The 17,600-nt window shown below is 37.5% G+C and overlaps 1 protein-coding gene across 2 annotated transcripts in view; it reads left to right on the top strand.

Moving 5' to 3' along the window:
* Positions 1-17,600, top strand: part of CDYL (chromodomain Y like) — a 105,657-nt gene that overhangs the window by 80,990 nt on the left and 7,067 nt on the right. Inside the window, exons 3-6 of one of the 2 annotated variants that reach the window (XM_085051979.1) lie at positions 1,616-1,660; positions 13,197-13,453; positions 14,048-14,220; positions 17,227-17,437. In XM_085051979.1, coding sequence (XP_084908105.1) covers positions 1,616-1,660; positions 13,197-13,453; positions 14,048-14,220; positions 17,227-17,437 — 686 coding nt within the window. The remainder of the gene's footprint in view (positions 1-1,615; positions 1,661-13,196; positions 13,454-14,047; positions 14,221-17,226; positions 17,438-17,600) is intronic. The other variant, XM_085051980.1, reaches the window with a different exon arrangement.

Below are 17,600 nucleotides of genomic sequence, written 5' to 3'. Positions count from 1 at the left end.
TCTGCTGGCAAGAGCAATTAAGCCAAGGACAGACATGCAGCAGACTTCCTCCTTGTAGCAAGAATGAACTTGGTTACTTTATTTGCAGTGTTGGTCTGATATGAGCCAGGATAGGATTGTGCTGCTTCTTGGTTGTAGTCTCTTACCTGGTTTTGTGGGGTGAGAGGTGAGGTCAGGAAAGGAGTAATCCCCCTTTGAAAAACAAAACCCACATTAATTCTTTTAGAAATTTCAGTAAGTGTATAATTTTGTTTAAAAATTATTGAAAAGTATGATTCCACTGCAACATTTTTCTTAATTGTGATGATATAAAAGAACAGCTTGAAAATAAACTTGAGATTGATAGCATTTTAACTGAGCTGTAGGGGGAAATATCTGATGGTGTGGTGTCTTTTGTGATGTGGCTGGAGTGGAAAAGTCATGAACTATTGTAACTAAAAAAAGACAAGGTGTTTATGATTGCAAAACACCAATATGTTGATGTATAGATAAGAACAGAATGGAAAACCATAAGCAATAACTTTTGTTCCAGTTAACTGTTGATCTTAGGATAACACATTAATGATATGGCAACATATTCTGAGATCAAATGGAGATGCAGTTTCTACTAACTCTGTATCTCAAACTGCCAATGACAGAGAATGTCCACAGACCATCCTTATACAATAACCCTGAAATCTTTGTTGCTACAAATTTCCACTTCAGAGTGTCAGTATGTTTTAAGATTTTTAGAAAGTAAAATTAATTTTGGATAGAATATTTTTAGTTTTAAACGTATTTTCTACTTGACTGAACTAAGGATAAATAATCCATGTATACAGTTTTGATGCTGAGCAAAATACGGTTGCTGCTGTGATGAGGTTATTATTTTTAAATCTTGAAATTTACATGTAAGTATATATGATAGGGAAGCTTCTGATTCATCATTTGTAATGGTATGAAACTGCAAAGTATTGGTAAAATATATTCCAAGTAATGAGTGACCTCTTGTAAAAAGATTAAATTTCTCTGTGGTACCCAGTATGGCTCTCCTGAGTATTGCTTTGGATCTCCAGTAGCTTTTAACTGGAAGGACACTTTTGAAACATGACTGTGAAAGGAGTCTTGTTTATAAACAAAAATAAACTGAAGAGGTTTAAGGCTGCCTTGTTTAAAAGGTGTTACTTCCACCTATATCTGAAACTACATCACTACAAATTTTGTTACCCTAGGTACCTTCCAAATTTTCTAGTCCTTAAGCAAGCAAGTCTTGGAGGTATTTCACGTGGTATGATACATTTCCCATATAGACTATCACATTTGTCTGTTTCTCATTTTTTACTATCAGTCAGCAGTCTTGCCATGGTCAATCCTTTTAGTCTGTCATTTGTTTTACGTTCAATATATTCATACCCATTATAAATATTTTTCTGGTTTCTTATAGCATGCTGGTTTCACCACTAGTATTTTAATTAACTTTGTAGCTTACACTACATTTCACTTTTGGTTTTGGTCTAATTATCCTCTCTCTTTTTTTCTTTATCACTGGAAAAATAATTTGTGTTTAGCATCTGTAACTATGAGAACTTCAGAGTTTTACTTTGCGTTTCTAATACCCGTTCTTTATCTGTTTTAGCATCTCCCTGTATTCTTCCCAGTGTTCTTTACTTCCTATTTTCTTGTAAGTATAGCATATTCTCTTTTTCCCCTCAGTTTCTATTGACCTGTTTAACCATGTGGAGTTAATTGAAGCTACATCTCACTCCTGAAGAAAATTACTGTATAAGTTCAGTTTCATTTTAAGACCCTCGTGCCTGGGGTATCTTGCTATTTGTCTGAAAAGTATTTAATGGAATATCTTTTTACATAACACAACTATCCAAAATTGCACAGCATTCGTCTTGGTAGAAATTAAATTTGAATTCCATTCTGTTTGTTTAGTGTTTGGAATCTGACATGAGCAGGTGGGTCCCTGGCAGGTTTCAGGAAACAACCAGTCATGTAATTCATCTATCATTCTGTCTTATCTATGACATGTTTAAGTGGTTTCCAAGTTAAAATTGAGCTCACAGTTGTGGCTGGTTGTGTACTATTCCCATTATTTTTGTGTACACAATCTTTGCATTACTCTATAGTAATTCTTCTGTCTTTTGTGTAGTGACTCCCCTTGATATTTTTTGTGTCCCTGTAAGTTTTTAATGGATTGTTTCCTAAGGCAAGAGTCAGCATTGTAGGCATCTACTGTACTTAAAAATGTTCGGAGCCTGTCACACATGAACCACCTCTTAGTAAATACAAGTCTAAGCACAGCTTTATGAGCTTCCCACTGTACATGTGAGGCTTTAGTGCTGGACTTAAGAATTGCAGCAATGGGAGTTGTAACAACCTGCAAGCCCATAATTCAAATGTGGATTTCTTTCTTTTCCTTTTCCTTGCTTTTTCAAAATAAGAGGTTGTGGCTCTAAGTCCTTCCATGAATTTGCAGTGATAATGTATTTAAAAATCTGTGAATTTGCGCTTGAACTGTGAGCACATCACATGTATGTATGTATGTATGACTCCCGTGAAAAGATGTTCTCCTGCCTGCATCACCAAATAGTCAAATAAACCTTACTTTCCTATTGTCAGCTACACAAACTATAAAATTCTCTCCAAAGCCGCTGCCCACCTTGATTTAAAGTGTCTGACATTATACACTTTGTTCTTGGTATTTGTGTAGCAACAGGCATTATGGTACCTAACTAAACCTCCCTTGCTTTTGGTAGGGTTGATAGAAGTTGCTAAGTCCTGCTCTCTGAGGCAGACCTGAACTGGTTTGTCTTTTATGAAACTTGTTTGGAAATTTGCCTTAAACCACATGCTTTTCTGTTGGTTGGTTGTTTTCTCTACCACAGATGTAACTTCCTAATTTCTTGATTCCCCCCCCACTTCAAAATTTCAGCCTCCTAGTATCGGTCTTTGTAATAGTTTGGAGGCTGTGGTTTCATATTTATGCATTGGTGCTGCTGAAACAATATGTCTCAAATATCATAATGCTAATTCTGTTGCTTCTTTTGCTGTCTCTTCTGTCTCTCAATAGTATCATTATTGGTACTTGTATTTTAACTTACAGCTTCTGTAAAGAAAAAAATCCAGTACTTCATAAAAGCAGATTTTTACAGGAAAAATAGCTTTTGGGGATTGGGACCACCTGTAACTAATAATCCCGGCTTCTATATTCTTTGCTTTGTAGCCTGAGGGAAGCCACTTTGGCAGCTCTGAACCATTTTCTATGTATGGCAGCATGTGTTAACTACTTAATTAGTGGTTTATGGACTTACCAGTTCAGGCTTTTTGTCTGTGAGATTTTTCCTTTGATAATTTGTTCATAAATATGACAACAGTCAATGAATAGAAAGTCTAAGGTTTTACGTAGATGCTTGTTGCTTTCCTCAGCAATATTAAGAGCACACACCCAAATAGGACCCATGCATGTGATCCATCCTGCTGTGTAAGGGCAGCTCACTGCCTCCAGTCCTTCCAGCTGCTGGCTGGCTGAGATGCCTTCTCTGTTCACTGCTTTCAGCTGTGATTATTTCCTTGTGATTTATCACGGGCATTTGCGGGGGATGGTGTGGTGGTGTGTTATTTATTTGTTTATTTACCACTTTATTGCAAAATTTGATGAAAACTTGTTCTTATGGACATTCTCCCAAGACTTGTGGCCATCATCGTGGAATGGTTAGGGGTGGAAAGGACCTTAAAGATCACCCAATTCCATCCCCTCTGCCACTGGCAGGGAGGGACACCTTCCATTAGACCAGGTTGTTCAAAGCCCCATCTAGCCTGGTCTTGACCACTTCCAGGGATGGGGCATCCACAACTTCTCTGGGCAATCTATTCCAGGGCGTCTAGACTTGTTCCAGCAAATCTCTGTCCTCATTATGAGGGCTGTGTTCAAGATCTTTGCTGTCTCTGCAAATCCCACACATTGAGAACTATACCATTTGTTCTGTGGTCAAGATGTGGGACAAAATGATGTGAAGACAAATGCTTCCTGTGTTTTCTAGTAATTGCTGGCAGTGATACAGGACAAAGTCTAATTGGGGAAGGATGTCGTATTTTTACCTCATGCAAAATATCTGATCTGACTCTTTCACTCTTGGTAGTCTCCTAGTGTTGACTTTAGGACTTTCTCTGAGGGTTTTTGTTTGTTTGTTTGTTTGTTTGGTTTGTTTGTTTGTTTTGTTTGGCGGAGCATTTTTTTGCTTGATGATGATGATTATGATGATTAATTTTGGATGTGCTCCACAAGTTCTCCAGTTGAGGCATGTCCTCATATATGTGCTGATCATAGCTAGTATAGCAAAAACACACACAGGAGAGACCAGATTCAGTTTGAAAGCACAGGTTGTCACTGCCTCCTTTCAGCTGTTGCCAGTAGATCATATTTAGAATTTATTCCTCTGCAACTGTATAAAAGGGCAAATTTGGCAAGGTGATAGACTGTTCTGAATTACTTTTTCAGTTCAGAGCATCTGACTATCCTGTACCTGTTGCATGGGGTACCCAAAGATACTTTTCATCCTCTCACTTTTAATGTGGGCTTGTTTTTCCAAAATGTTGGGGAAACTGTTGGAGAGATTGCTTCTAGAGCAATTTTTGAATGCCTCTTTAGATGTGGTGTAAGTACCAGTTGTGTGTTTTGCCAAAAAGTAGGGTCTTTTGGAAATCTTTTTAGCTCAAATCCTTGACTCTTTAGTGGAGACTACTTTCCATTGAGTACCTCTGAATCAAAAGTAAGAACCTACTTGGCATGTGCATTTCTGAATGTCCCATTTTTCAGAGGACCCTAAAGCTGTGTTTACATTTTCCCAAGACCTCTAATCTTCTTTTCACCCTATTTTCTCCCACTGGTGCCAATGCCCAGATCTTGATTTTTGCTCCACACCCCTTCAGGCAGTAGAAGTGGTCAGTGCAAGGCTCAGGACTAAATACCCAGCACTGCAATGTTTAGTTTCACTTGAGGTTTTTGGGAACCTCTTAGAAAAATCAGACTCCTCTTTTGCTCTTTGCCTTCCCTCCCCAGCCAGTTATTTTTTCCAAGGTCAGTAATTTCTGATAAGAGGGTGTTGCTGCAGAACAGTTTGCCTGTGTCAGTAACAGCCAGCAACATTATGTATTTCAAGTTTCTCAAATACAAAGTGTAGTTGGTGGCACACAGGTACAGTGCCCAGTGTTATGGCACACAGCTCTGTGCCCTTGTGGACTGGCAGATGGCTTCAGGTTCATTTGCCATCTCTTAATGAACCTCTTGTTGCATATCCCATAGGAGGCTGAGTCAGCTTCTATGAATAGTAGATATCAGATAGTGGCTGGAAAGACACGTGTACCTTCTTGAGGTGGATACATCAAAACAGAGGTGCTTTTTTCCAGCAGGGATGCTCATTCTAGCACTCTGATCCCAGCATTCCTGAAAAGTTTAACACATGCACATCAGTGTCTTGAACCTCTGCAAGTTGTGAGCCTTCTCTGTCTACTACTTTTCTACATTGAAATGCCAAGTGTTTGTGGGGGCAGTTGTAAATGGAACTCTTGCAAACTCTGGTGTTGAAAGCCTTGCCTATGTGATAAGAATGACCTGCCAATTAGTATTCACATTTGTTTTCAAAAAGAAGGTAAATGAAAGTGTTCTGTCAGTATAGTGTCATACCATCTATTTAAATTTCATTCACAATCTAGCTAAGATGTTTTAGAATGTTTTAATATCCTTACAAGCATTATATAATGTGTACCATGGCACGTATATGTTTGTAGCTATAGGTGAAACTTTAAGGATGTTTTTTGTCAGTATGTGTTCTAGATGAGCCTTGCATTAGGACACTGATATCCCATAGAAAGAGAGCCATTTTCCACATCACTCTGGGGATTGGATTAAATTGCAGTGAAGTGCTCTTAATATAGAATGTGTTCACCTTAGGAGTTAGCGTGAAATAGCTGGGCATACTTCAAGTTTAAACCTTAGCCTATTTTGCAATAGCTTTCCTCTGTAGATGAGCCTCGAGAGATGTCCTTGCTTAACTCTCAAATTTTATAGCATTTTGAATGAATGCTGTGGTATCATAACCTGCAGCTCTAAAAATATCAAGATAGAGAGTTTTCCCTTATGAAGTATTCCCAGCATTAAAGGACCTTAAAAAGGAGTCTGTAACCTGGGAAAGGTTTTTCTTATTTGTACTCACTAGTGAAAAAAAGAAATGAAACTAACTCCTGCTTCCCACATCAAATACTTTAGTGCACGCTACTGTGAAATATGGCTGGGATTTCTTGACTGGATTAATATTGGAGGCACTTGGGAATTTTTATATATATTTTTTTTCCTTACAGCCATCTAAAATGGTGAGAACAGTCATGTGCACTGTTTTCTATTTGTCAGTAGCATCTTGACTATAGATTCAGTGGAAGACAAACCACTCCAAAATGAGGCTAAAACTGCAGTGGAAGGGGAAGGGAAAACAGTTCTAATTTATCTTGATGCCATTATAAAGGAGAAAAAGAGTTTGCTTACCTGAGGAGTGTTTTTCTCTATTTTTGGTGAAATAATAAGAGTGGAGGTGTATTTGGAAAATCTTTTGGAGTTGTTTGGAGGGGGACATTTTCTTTCCACTGTGAGACTGTGGAAAGTTAATATGTTATGCATAAAAATGCACAATTCCTCTTCAAAGACAGTAAAACTTAATCATACTCCTTAAAAGATATGTTACCAATTTATGTATTATTAATGTTATCCTTGTTGGTTTTATGACCATGGTGTTAACAAACCTTAGGTCTAGTGTTTTGTTATTCCCTTTTTTTTTTATTTTAATTTTTTAATTCCACTTATACTATATAAAACAGCTAGGCTAAGGTAAGCCTATTTAACTTCAGGGTGAAGAAACACCATTTTCTCTTGTATTGGTTGCCCACTTCCAGTAATAGAATTTTATGTTCTGATTAGTTGCATTTTTGGTTGGCATTATGAGTTTATCTTCACATGGATGCTAATGCTCTGAGAAGAAAAGACATTTAAAAGCAAAAATAATTACATAGGTTGTAACCTACTAAAGTTCAATATGACCAATAATGCTGCCCTATTCCTAACAATATTAAAATAGCATATAAAGATATTTGATGCTGTAGGTAATCAAAGAAACAGAGAAAACTATCTACACAAGGGGAGAAAAAGACTGTTGTAGACTATATTACTCTAAATGTGACATGGCAGTCAAGATTAAAAGCTAGTGTAAGATGGAAAAACTTGAAAACAATTTAGTAGAGAAGTATTGCTGGGGTACGTGTTTCTCTTCTCATGTTAATTTTGTTCACAACAACAGCGTCCTGATTTCAATGTAAGTTTAATAGGAGCAATGTTTCAAAGTGACGTTTACAATTAACATCTATACAAAATATATGGAAAAAAGTAGGAGTTAAGCAGCATGAGAAAAGGACTTTTTACAAGTTGAAGATAGGTAGACATTGACAATAAAGCCTGCCAGCCGCTGCATGACTGCTTGTTGCTGAGTTGAAGTTTCCCATTGCTGATGTTCCACCAAGTTCTAACATAATAGTTTGTCAGTTAATCTGTGCTTAAAACCTACAGTCCTTGTTTTATTGAAATGTGACATATTTGCAAAAACAACGGAAGGTGGCTGAAGAACATCTAATTGTTGGTTCCCTGTGTAACTATTTCCTTGATACAGAATCAAAAGTGGTTAACTTTGTTTAGAAAGGATAATGTTACAGCACTCCCACCCTCCCAACTGTAGTAGGTTTGAGAGGGGTATCAGCAGCAGGTATCATTGTAGTGATCATGTAATTTGAAGAAATACCAGTTTTTGCCCACCTTCTGTCCTCCAAGGCATCTTTGGAGATGTTCATTCTAATGCTGGTTCTAACGTGTGCACAACGTATTGCTGGTTACACTGTTGGTTTGTGCTCTGTGTCAATGGAACATCTTATTCTGGAAGGAATTAACTGAAGTGCATCTTTCTTACATAACTGACCAGCACATTCTGAATGCTCTTTTGGAAACGTGGAGCAAATCAGCATTTTAGATAAAATGTACAATAAGTTGAGGTCTTTTTTTCTTGCAAATATTTATAGTAATGTTTCAAAGGAAGTGGAACTTCTGTTTGATTCGAAAATGTGTTATTGATATGCATACTCAGACAAAAAATGGGCACATATATAGGAGGTTTAGAACCCTCATTTTTAGTTTCTCTAGTCTGTGCCAATAAATTACAATTCTAAGATATTTTCTGTGTAATCACTGAAGAAGAAGTGGAAAAAATACTGAAAACTCTTCTGTATTATGTTTGCATTGTGGTATCACTGTCTGGAATTCCTGTCTCATGTGAAATAGTTGATGTAGTGCAGAGCTAAGACTGGAAAAGCTTAACAGTGTTTACAGTTAGAGATTGCTAGTACATATGAACATGTAGCAAATCACCTCTGTAGGCAAAAAATTAAATGTGAGGCACTCTGCACTGGACAACTGATGCTGAACTCTTGTGGATTGAATATACAGGATACAATGAAAAGTGAAAGTATAGGAAGGACTTGCGGAAAAAAAAAATTAGCTTCTAGCACCGGATTTTAGTAATTTTGTTTTTCATTGAAAATTCAGGTTGTTTTTCCAATCAGTTTTCCAGATAATACTGTTCCCTGTCTGGTACTTGAGTTGTAATCAGTTACAGCTGCAGTTTTATTTTTGCAGTTAACACTTCAAGACATTGCTGCTGGTGGTGTTTGTTCATTTTCTTATTCAAGTGGGATGCTTGTTTTTAACCCCTTCATCACTTAGTGTAGGAGAGGACATAAGTGGTGCAGGCTGATACAGGAAAGACATGAGAGTTCCTGAAGCTCTGTGTGAACACTGAAGGCTTCTCTGAAAATACTGAGTGATTTCATGATTAAAATGAGAGCTGACTTTCAGTGCAGATGAATGCCAGGCATTGAAGAGGGGACAAAACAGAATTACATGCCAAACTGTGCCTATAGCAAAACATAAAACAGTGACTGGTTCCTGGCTATGTGTTGCTGCTCAGGAAAAGGCCTTTGGGTTTGTTTTGGGTAGTTTTCTGCAAGCATCTGTTTGGTGGAAGTTTTTTAAAAAAACAAAACCCATATTGAATATTGTGTCCCATTTTGGGCCCTATTCCAAGATTTAGTAGAAGGGGAAGAAGCATGGAGGAGAATGGCAGACTTGGACTGGCTTTTGGAAGAAGAAAGGGGAAATAAGACTGGGGCTAGTCAATCTGGAGAAGGGCTGTGATGAAAGGGATGAAGGAAGTCAACATGTATGTTCCAGAACTTTCTGCCAAGAGATACTTTGGAAGACAAACCCATAGTGGTTTCAAAAATAAATTGGACAATCCCACGGGGAAGAAGAATTTAATTACATGGGGTTTGGTGCAGCCTATGATTCTGGGCATGCCAACTTTAGTAATTGCTAAGTTTCTGATGGCTGGAGTTAAAGAAAATACTCAGTATTGTTCACACCTCCCATGTTCTTGTGCTTGTTCCTTAGGCATCTCTGCTAAGCCTCTCAGGAACAGCATACTCTGTCAGTCAGACCTTTGAATTAAGAACACCAGCACATATGTACCCAAAAAGAAGCATGCAAAAGAAGCTTGGCTGGTTTTAGAGCATCTCTTTGGATGTGTCCCCAGTATTATTGCAGGGAGGGGAGTATTTGTATACAAGGTTTTCTATGTAAGCTAAACTGAATTTCTAAGTAACAGCGAGACCTGAATATCTTTGGGAGGTGCTTGGGATTTTAATTTTGGATTGTTGTGAAGTTGAGTGTAACTTGTTTTGTTTTTAACAAAAACACCTTTGTTCTCCCCCTTTTTCAAAACTGGTATTTTCTGTCTTTGAGTAAGACCAGTTTCTTTCTTATGTGTTGCTCATAGCTTTAGGTTTTTACCCTCCAAGGGTAGGTGCATGAAATTGCTGACTGTTACCAAGTTTTGGTCAGCAGCTGCAAAACAAAGTACTTCTCTTAACTTCCCTTTGCATCTATATAGTGAAGCTTTGGCTTTGTCCAGTAGTAGTACTGTCTTCACCTCTGAGATCACATTGCTAATAATTTGCAGATGGAAGGGTTTTTTAATAACTATAAGCTCTTTGTTTACCTCTTCAACAAACAGTTCTGCATTAGCTGACAATATCCAGGGTAAAATGCCTTTTTCCGAAATTCTTACTTATTTCTGGAAGCACAGTTTGAAAGAAGAGGGCTGTGGTGTTTTATCTGTGATATGCTATCTTCATTGATGTATTGAAATGTAGAACTGCTTCTGGTTTGTTACAAAACTCTATTTCAAACTATTAAAATATAGTTCTAATTATCCTGCAGGTAAGTAGCCTTAATGCAAAGTTTTCATATGAGGAAATCTATGGAAATACAGGTAACTCTCAATTGCACTTTATTTTTTTGTCCCTATTTGCTGCAACATGCTCAAGACTGAGTGGCAAAACCACTTTTGCCTGTGTGTATATAAAATGAAGTACTGCATTGTACTGTATATGTCTGCATACTGCATATGTCTCTGAGCTGTCCCTTTGCTTCCAAGGACCAAATGCCAAGAGAAAGACACCCCCTGTGCTGTCCCAAACATACAGGGTCCCAAAATTACATTGATAATGACAAACATAAACATGCTTTAACTCCTTTGGTGCCGTTTTCTGATCTGTACTGCCTGGCCAAGTCTCCTTGCACAGAGTTATGATTTCTAAAACTGACAGATTTTTTTATTCCAGCCTAAGCATCCTAGAAGTGTGTTTACATGATTGGCAAGAGGAGACTTCTTCCTCTGAGCTTCAGCTCTCCCTTGCTTACAGTTTGAAACTCCAACTATTGATAAGTGTAGACAGGGTTTATATAAAAATTCAGAATGTCTCTTGCCAGTTCAAAAGCATGAAAATTGGCCTGTGGTGTTTACATCTTGATCTCTCTTGCCAGAAGCTTTGTCTCTCAAAGTATATAATCATTGTATCTTGCATCTCAAAAGTAATTTTCTGGTATTTGAGTATGTCTTTGGAAGTATGAGTCGTGGGAAAATACAGACTCAAAGGTCTTGCACAAGTTTACTGACTCCTTGTTTTGGCTTAGTCTAGTCTATCATACTCTCCCAACTTTCCACATTTTTCACTATGGCTATGACAAAAGGCATAAAAATCTTTAATTGGGGTTTAAAAATCAGAGGTGATTTTAGTTTTAATTTATATTTCCTGTGGAAAACTAAGCCAGTGATACTGTTTCATCTTGTGCTCTTAATGAAATATGGTGGCAACATGAATGTTCCTGCAAACTCCCTTTCAAGAGAATTCTTTTAAAGGAATGTAATTGCCATAATGTGGTTTACAAGGGAAAAAAATTGAAAGCATTCGTCATTATCTTCATATTTTGTATACATCAAGTTTTTATTCATTCTGCTGAAATGAAAAAAAAAATCATAAGCCATAGGAAATTTGGAAATAAATGTGAATTTTTTGTGACAATATGGAATATCAATTTTCTCTTTCATTTTGTTCATCTGTCTCTAAAACTGATCCCAAACTGAATCCAGTTTCTTACTCTTCACTTTAAACAAGAGTTGTTTTTAACTGAGTTGTCTTTAACTTCTTAACAAAAAGTAAGATGGTAAGAGGTTTAAATCACTAATACAACAAGAAATCCAAGAAAAGTAGAATAAAATCTTACTATTGTATAGATCCTTAAACAGACAACTTGCCTAATTAATCGTAAAGTATGTATAATAAAATATTTATTTCAAAATATTTGATATGAAAATTTCATTTATATCCAGAGACTTTCTACAGTATAAATAGGAACATGCATAATGTTCTAAATTTTAATTAAATTTAGTCTCTTTTTTACTGTCTCTCAAATACTTTATATGAGTCAAAGTAAGCAGCACTTCAATACAGTGAAAATATTGAGATATGGGATATTCCAGTTACTTAAGCGAGCCTCTTTATTGTCTTCATTGGACCCACAAGTATTTGAAGTATATTGTAATTAAGACAAAAAAATTAAATATCTTTCTGAAGAAGTTATATTTTTAAATTAAATTAATGACACATTAAGCAGGATCCATCAATGACATTTAATTGATAAACTTACTTATACATGGTTTTACTCTACTTAGGACATTGTATGCATGATGTTCTGAAGTACCTGTTAGCGAGATAAGGCTGTGGCTTTCCAGTAAATTTTAGTCTCTGAGCTCAATTTTGAGGAAAAGTCTTTCAAAACTTTGCTGTCTTGAACTCTGACAGACTTTCCCAATATTTTAAACCCTCCTATCCTATGCACACTCCATTACTCTAGTATGACAAATTCTGTGGAGATTTTGCATGGAGACCTAAACATACAGATGCATTATAGATCCAATATGTTCTCTTATTTTTTCTAATGAATGGTAATTTTTTGGTATTATGTTTCTAATGTGGACTTACAGAAAAACCTGTCCCTTCTGTGACATGAGGAATGGCCTCTTTACTTGCATGCCTTCAAACTTGCTCTGTCTAAGGAACTGGGAACAAGACCAGCACAAGATAATTGTCTATTTGCCAATTCCAATAGCAAAAAATGTTTTAACATGATAAAGATCTCATTGTATATGAATCTATTAAAATATCCATCACTGCATGGGTCTTGTGCTCCTCTCAAAGAAGTGTAGTCTGTATTTCTTAATTTCCATTTTTCTTTAAAGAGTATTAGGCTTTTTATGATCTTGTCAATCAAGTTCTTTATTTGATTTATTCTAAGTGTATTTTTCTTTATAATAACTTCTGATGTTTGAAACAAAAGGCTTTTGCTTTCTCTTAGTGATGTTGATGCTGTTAAATGACTTTAAAATGCTGGAAAAGGAGAAAGCAGACCGTTAACCTACTGAAGTGCATTGGTATTAGGAACGTTAAATACACCTTTCTCTCCTAAAAATAAGTATATGACATTTGGTCTGTTTGGCTTATTCTACATGTATATTCTCAAAATGGTAATGTTAATTACTTGAATCCCTTTGTCACTTTAATTTTGCTCTGTGCACAGTGTCTATTTCAGTAACTTCCAGGGGACTGAGTTTCATATTCACTGTGTGTTCTTAATATGAGTTGCATGTTTTCATGCTAATAGGGATTTTGAGACGTGCGAGCTAATCAAATGTAATTGTTCTTGTTTAAACTATTTCCAGGTACACCCACCTTTATGGAAGCATTAGCAGCCAATGGTACAACCAACATCCAGACATCTGTAACAGGAGTGACAGGCAGCAAACGAAGGTTTATTGATGACAGGAGAGATCAACCCTTTGATAAAAGGCTACGTTTCAGCGTGAGACAAACGGAGAGCGCGTACCGGTACAGAGACATTGTTGTCAGGAAACAAGATGGATTCACACACATTTTGCTATCAACAAAATCATCTGAAAATAATTCATTAAATCCAGAGGTCAGAACAATTCTGATTTTGGGAGGGGAAGGGAATTTGAAGTCCTTGCCTCATTTCTGCCTGTTATTCAGGCGCAAATGTGCAAAAAACACGATACAGGTTCTTACCTGCAAGATGTTATAAGTACAATTGACTTTATGTGTAATTCACTTGCATTTAAAAACTCTGTTATCTGAACATGTGGATGTGTACTTTCTTATACAGGACGTGCAGTGATTTAGAAAGTGCAACTTGAAAAAAGCTTTGGCCTCAATTAAGGTTCTTTTTTTTCAGTACTGGTTGCATATGCCATCTGCTGTCCAAATTACAGAAATGCTGAATGAGTGTTTTAGTTACAGATAACATCTAATAGATCTTTCCTTAATGATTTAATTATCTTAGTCTAATTACATTTTTGAAATGCAAAGCTACTAATACTTTAGCTTTCTTTTTTCTGGATAATGAAGAAAGTTAACTTTTCTAATATGATGGTTGAGTGGATCCTAAGGAAAAATTAAAGATTTTGAAGGGTCTCATGGGGAGGAAGGGAAGAGAACAATCTGCTACTTTTTAATAATGGATTAAAATTATGCTTAAATTTTTTTTATTTTTCAGGTAATGAAGGAAGTCCAAAGTGCACTGAACACAGCAGCTGCAGATGACAGTAAACTTGTGCTGTTCAGTGCAGTTGGTAGCATTTTCTGCTGTGGTCTTGACTTTATTTATTTTATACGACGTTTAACGGATGATAGAAAAAAAGAAAGCACTAAAATGGCAGAAGCTATTAGGTATGTATGATTATCTTCAGTCATCTTATGGATATTCTTCATCATGTGTCCTGGCTTGTTTTATCTTTATTTCAAAAGCCTCTTCTTCAAAAATACCTCAGACATTCACCTCTTACATTATGGTGTGCAGCACTTCTTTATGCTCCCTGTTCATTTCTATTTGGGTTGTCATTTCATGCATTTTTACTTTTAAAATTTAGCTGTGGAAACTGGGAGTATTGTACTACTCCTCCAGTTAAAACCAATACTAAAATACTTTAATAGCCATAGGGTTTCAGGAAATCAAATTTAATACACCAAAATTCAAGATATATATTGAGTAAATTGATATAGTATGTTCAGAGCAGTGGAATGATGGATATTTTACAGGAGATTAATGCTGTTGATCATCATCCCAATGCTAGGTACCAAATCTAACATTTAAAGAAAATAAGCTGAACTACTAATAAGTAGTTCACCATATATGGGAAAAAAGTATGGATCTTGGAGATATGTTTTAACAGTACAAGCAAGTACCTTTCATTTGAGCACTGGTTTTGAGATCATGGTCTCTTGCATGCTTCCAGAGTATCCATATTCTTTCAGAGCCCTGTCTTCTGTTGTTGTTATCAGTGGTCATGTTTCTAAAAAAAGGCCATAGACATGTAAAGCCTGTTTCATTGGAGGCACAGTTAGTTCATAAAGATTATTATAGTTATTTTTATCGAAGGAAATTTTTCAGTCATTCCATGTAACAGTTGGTCATGCAGTGACTTCAGATGTGGCCAGAGGCTTTTGGCACTGAGCTTCCATCACTATTTTAATTTGTGCCCTTCCACAAACCTGATTTTTCACCCAATATTCATTGTTAATAAAATGGGTAAAGGTAACTTAAAAGACTTATGAACACACATCCTCTCTTTCAAATAAGGTATTTTCATATATGTGCTAGAGATGGTCCTCTATGGGATATTCAGACATTATTAAAATCGTGAATAAAATTATCTTAGATCTCCGGACAAGATGTTTGATGACTTGCATGACATGGTTCCAGGTTTGGATTTGGTTTTTTTGCATGTAGCTATTTCAGTTCACTAGAATGAGTTAAGAAGCAGTGTGATAACCTTAGTGCTGAATGCAATATAGTAATATTGTCCTGTTTTGCAGAAATACAAAAATATGTAACACAGATAAGGAGCAAACTTTAAAATTACCTGTGTATGTATTCATACACATAAGACTATTCTTTTTCCTAAGAAGCTCTTGAAAGCACTACTTTTTGAGAACAGTGAAGCATTCATATTTGGTGGGCACTGGAATGAATTGTCATTTTTTGTTGACAATGAGGATGAGAATATGCATATGTCACTTAATAGCATAGTACCCAGAGCATTATTACCAAGAGAAGGGAGATGAGGAGGGGAAGTTTACAGGTGTGTGATATGTGATAATAGAGCTCTGCTATATAGGTTTGTTCATAATTTTAAAAATCAGATTTATTTGTTAAGAAAAGCTGTCTCCCAGCAGTCCAGAAATGTTCCTCAAGGAAAATCATTGATGCTTTGCCCATCTTCATTTATACCTTACTACTTTCACTTAAAAACACGGGCAAATACCTTACACCAATGCTGCATGTAAATACAGTGAAGACCAAGCAGGACTGTACCACAGTTGTGGTGCCCAGAGCTGAGGAAAGGCTGCAGCCTTCTCTGAGAGAGCTGTGAGGCACATGAATGTACCAAAAGTGCCATATCAGTGATATTTGCAGGGGGCTGTTAAATCTGTACCTGCTCAACTACTGTGATGTGTTGGGCTGGGAGCAGTGCTAGGCTTTTACAGAATCAGAAAAGGGTTGAGGTTGGAAGGGGCATGTGCAGGTCATCTTGTTCAACCTGCTCAAGCAAGGTCACATAGGGCAGGCTGGCTAGGACCATTTCCTGGGGTTTTTTTAGTATCTCCCAAGACTGAGAGTCCACGACCTTGTTGGCTGCCTGTTTGGTCACCCTCACAGTAAGAAAGTGTTTCCTACTGTTCAGAGGGAACCTCCCATGTATTAGTTTGTGCCCACTGCCTCAATGGGCACCACTGAAAAGAGCCTGGCTCTGTGCTCTTTGCATCCCCTTCAGGTACTTACACATATTGACAACATCCCCTGAGCCTTCTCTTCTCCAGGCTGAACAGGCCCATCTCACTCAGTTCTTGGGTCACCTTGATGGCCCTTTGCTAGACCATCTGGGGTCTCTCTTCCCCTGCAGAGCCCATAACTGGACACCAGGGCTGAGCAGAGGGGTAGGATCAACTCCTGCAACCTCCAGGCAACATTCCTCCTAAAGCAATGCAGGATGCCACTGGCCTGCTTTGCCGCAAAGGCACACTGCTGGCTCAAGTTCAACTTGGCTCATTTTCTGCCAAGGTGCTTTCCAGCTGTTTGGCTTCCAGCATATATTGGTGCCTGGCATTGTTCCTCTGCAGGCACAGTGCTTTGCACTTCCCGTTGTTGAGCTTTAGGAGGTTCCTGTCAGCTCATTTCTCCAGCCTGTCGAGGTCCCTCTGGATGGCAGCACAATCCTCTGGTGTATCAGACTGGTTTTGTATCATGAGCAAACTTGCTGAGGATATGCTCTGCCCCATCATCCAGATCATCAGTAAAGCTGATGAGCAGTGCTGGACCCATCACTGACCCTGTGGGGTGCAGCACTTAAATTACTGGCCTTTGCCATGAGTGACCACCCTCTGGGCCAGCCATTCAGACATTTTTCAGTCCACCTCACTGTCTGCTCATCCAGCTCATACATCAACAACTTGAGTATGCAACTCACATGAGAGACAGTGCCTCACTGAACTCCGTGTAGACAATATCCAACTCTCTCCCCTCATCCACCAAATAACCACCTCATTGTGGAAGTTTATCAGGTTGGGTTCGAAAGTGATGTTACTGTGGAGATGAATTATTTTGGAGTTTTCAAGGGCTGGTCTATTTTACACTCTTGATATATGTAGTGAGTGCGTGTTTCTGTTTCTCTTCAGGAATTTTGTGAATACTTTTATTCAGTTTAAGAAGCCTATCATTGTAGCAGTAAATGGCCCAGCCATTGGACTTGGAGCATCTATATTGCCTCTGTGTGACGTGGTTTGGGCTAACGAGAAGGCTTGGTTTCAGACACCATACACTACTTTTGGACAAAGTCCAGATGGATGTTCATCCCTTACATTCCCTCGGATAATGGGCCTGGCTTCTGTAAGTAGCTTGCAGGGTAGGGGCTGACAGCTTCACAATTCAGTTGTGATAATTTACCCAATGTGATTTCAAGACTTTTTGCTTTGCTGTGTTGTCTTTTTCTTAATTTTTTTTTTCCTCTCATGAAAGCCTTTCATGAGAAACCACCCTTTATAGCTTTTCT

The sequence above is a fragment of the Lichenostomus cassidix genome, chromosome 2, assembly GCF_008360975.1.
Source record: "Lichenostomus cassidix isolate B80296 chromosome 2, HeHo_3.0, whole genome shotgun sequence".
Lineage (NCBI taxonomy): Eukaryota > Metazoa > Chordata > Aves > Passeriformes > Meliphagidae > Lichenostomus > Lichenostomus cassidix.
The sequence above is the reverse complement of the archived record's forward strand: the minus strand, read 5'-3'. Positions and strand labels throughout refer to the sequence as shown.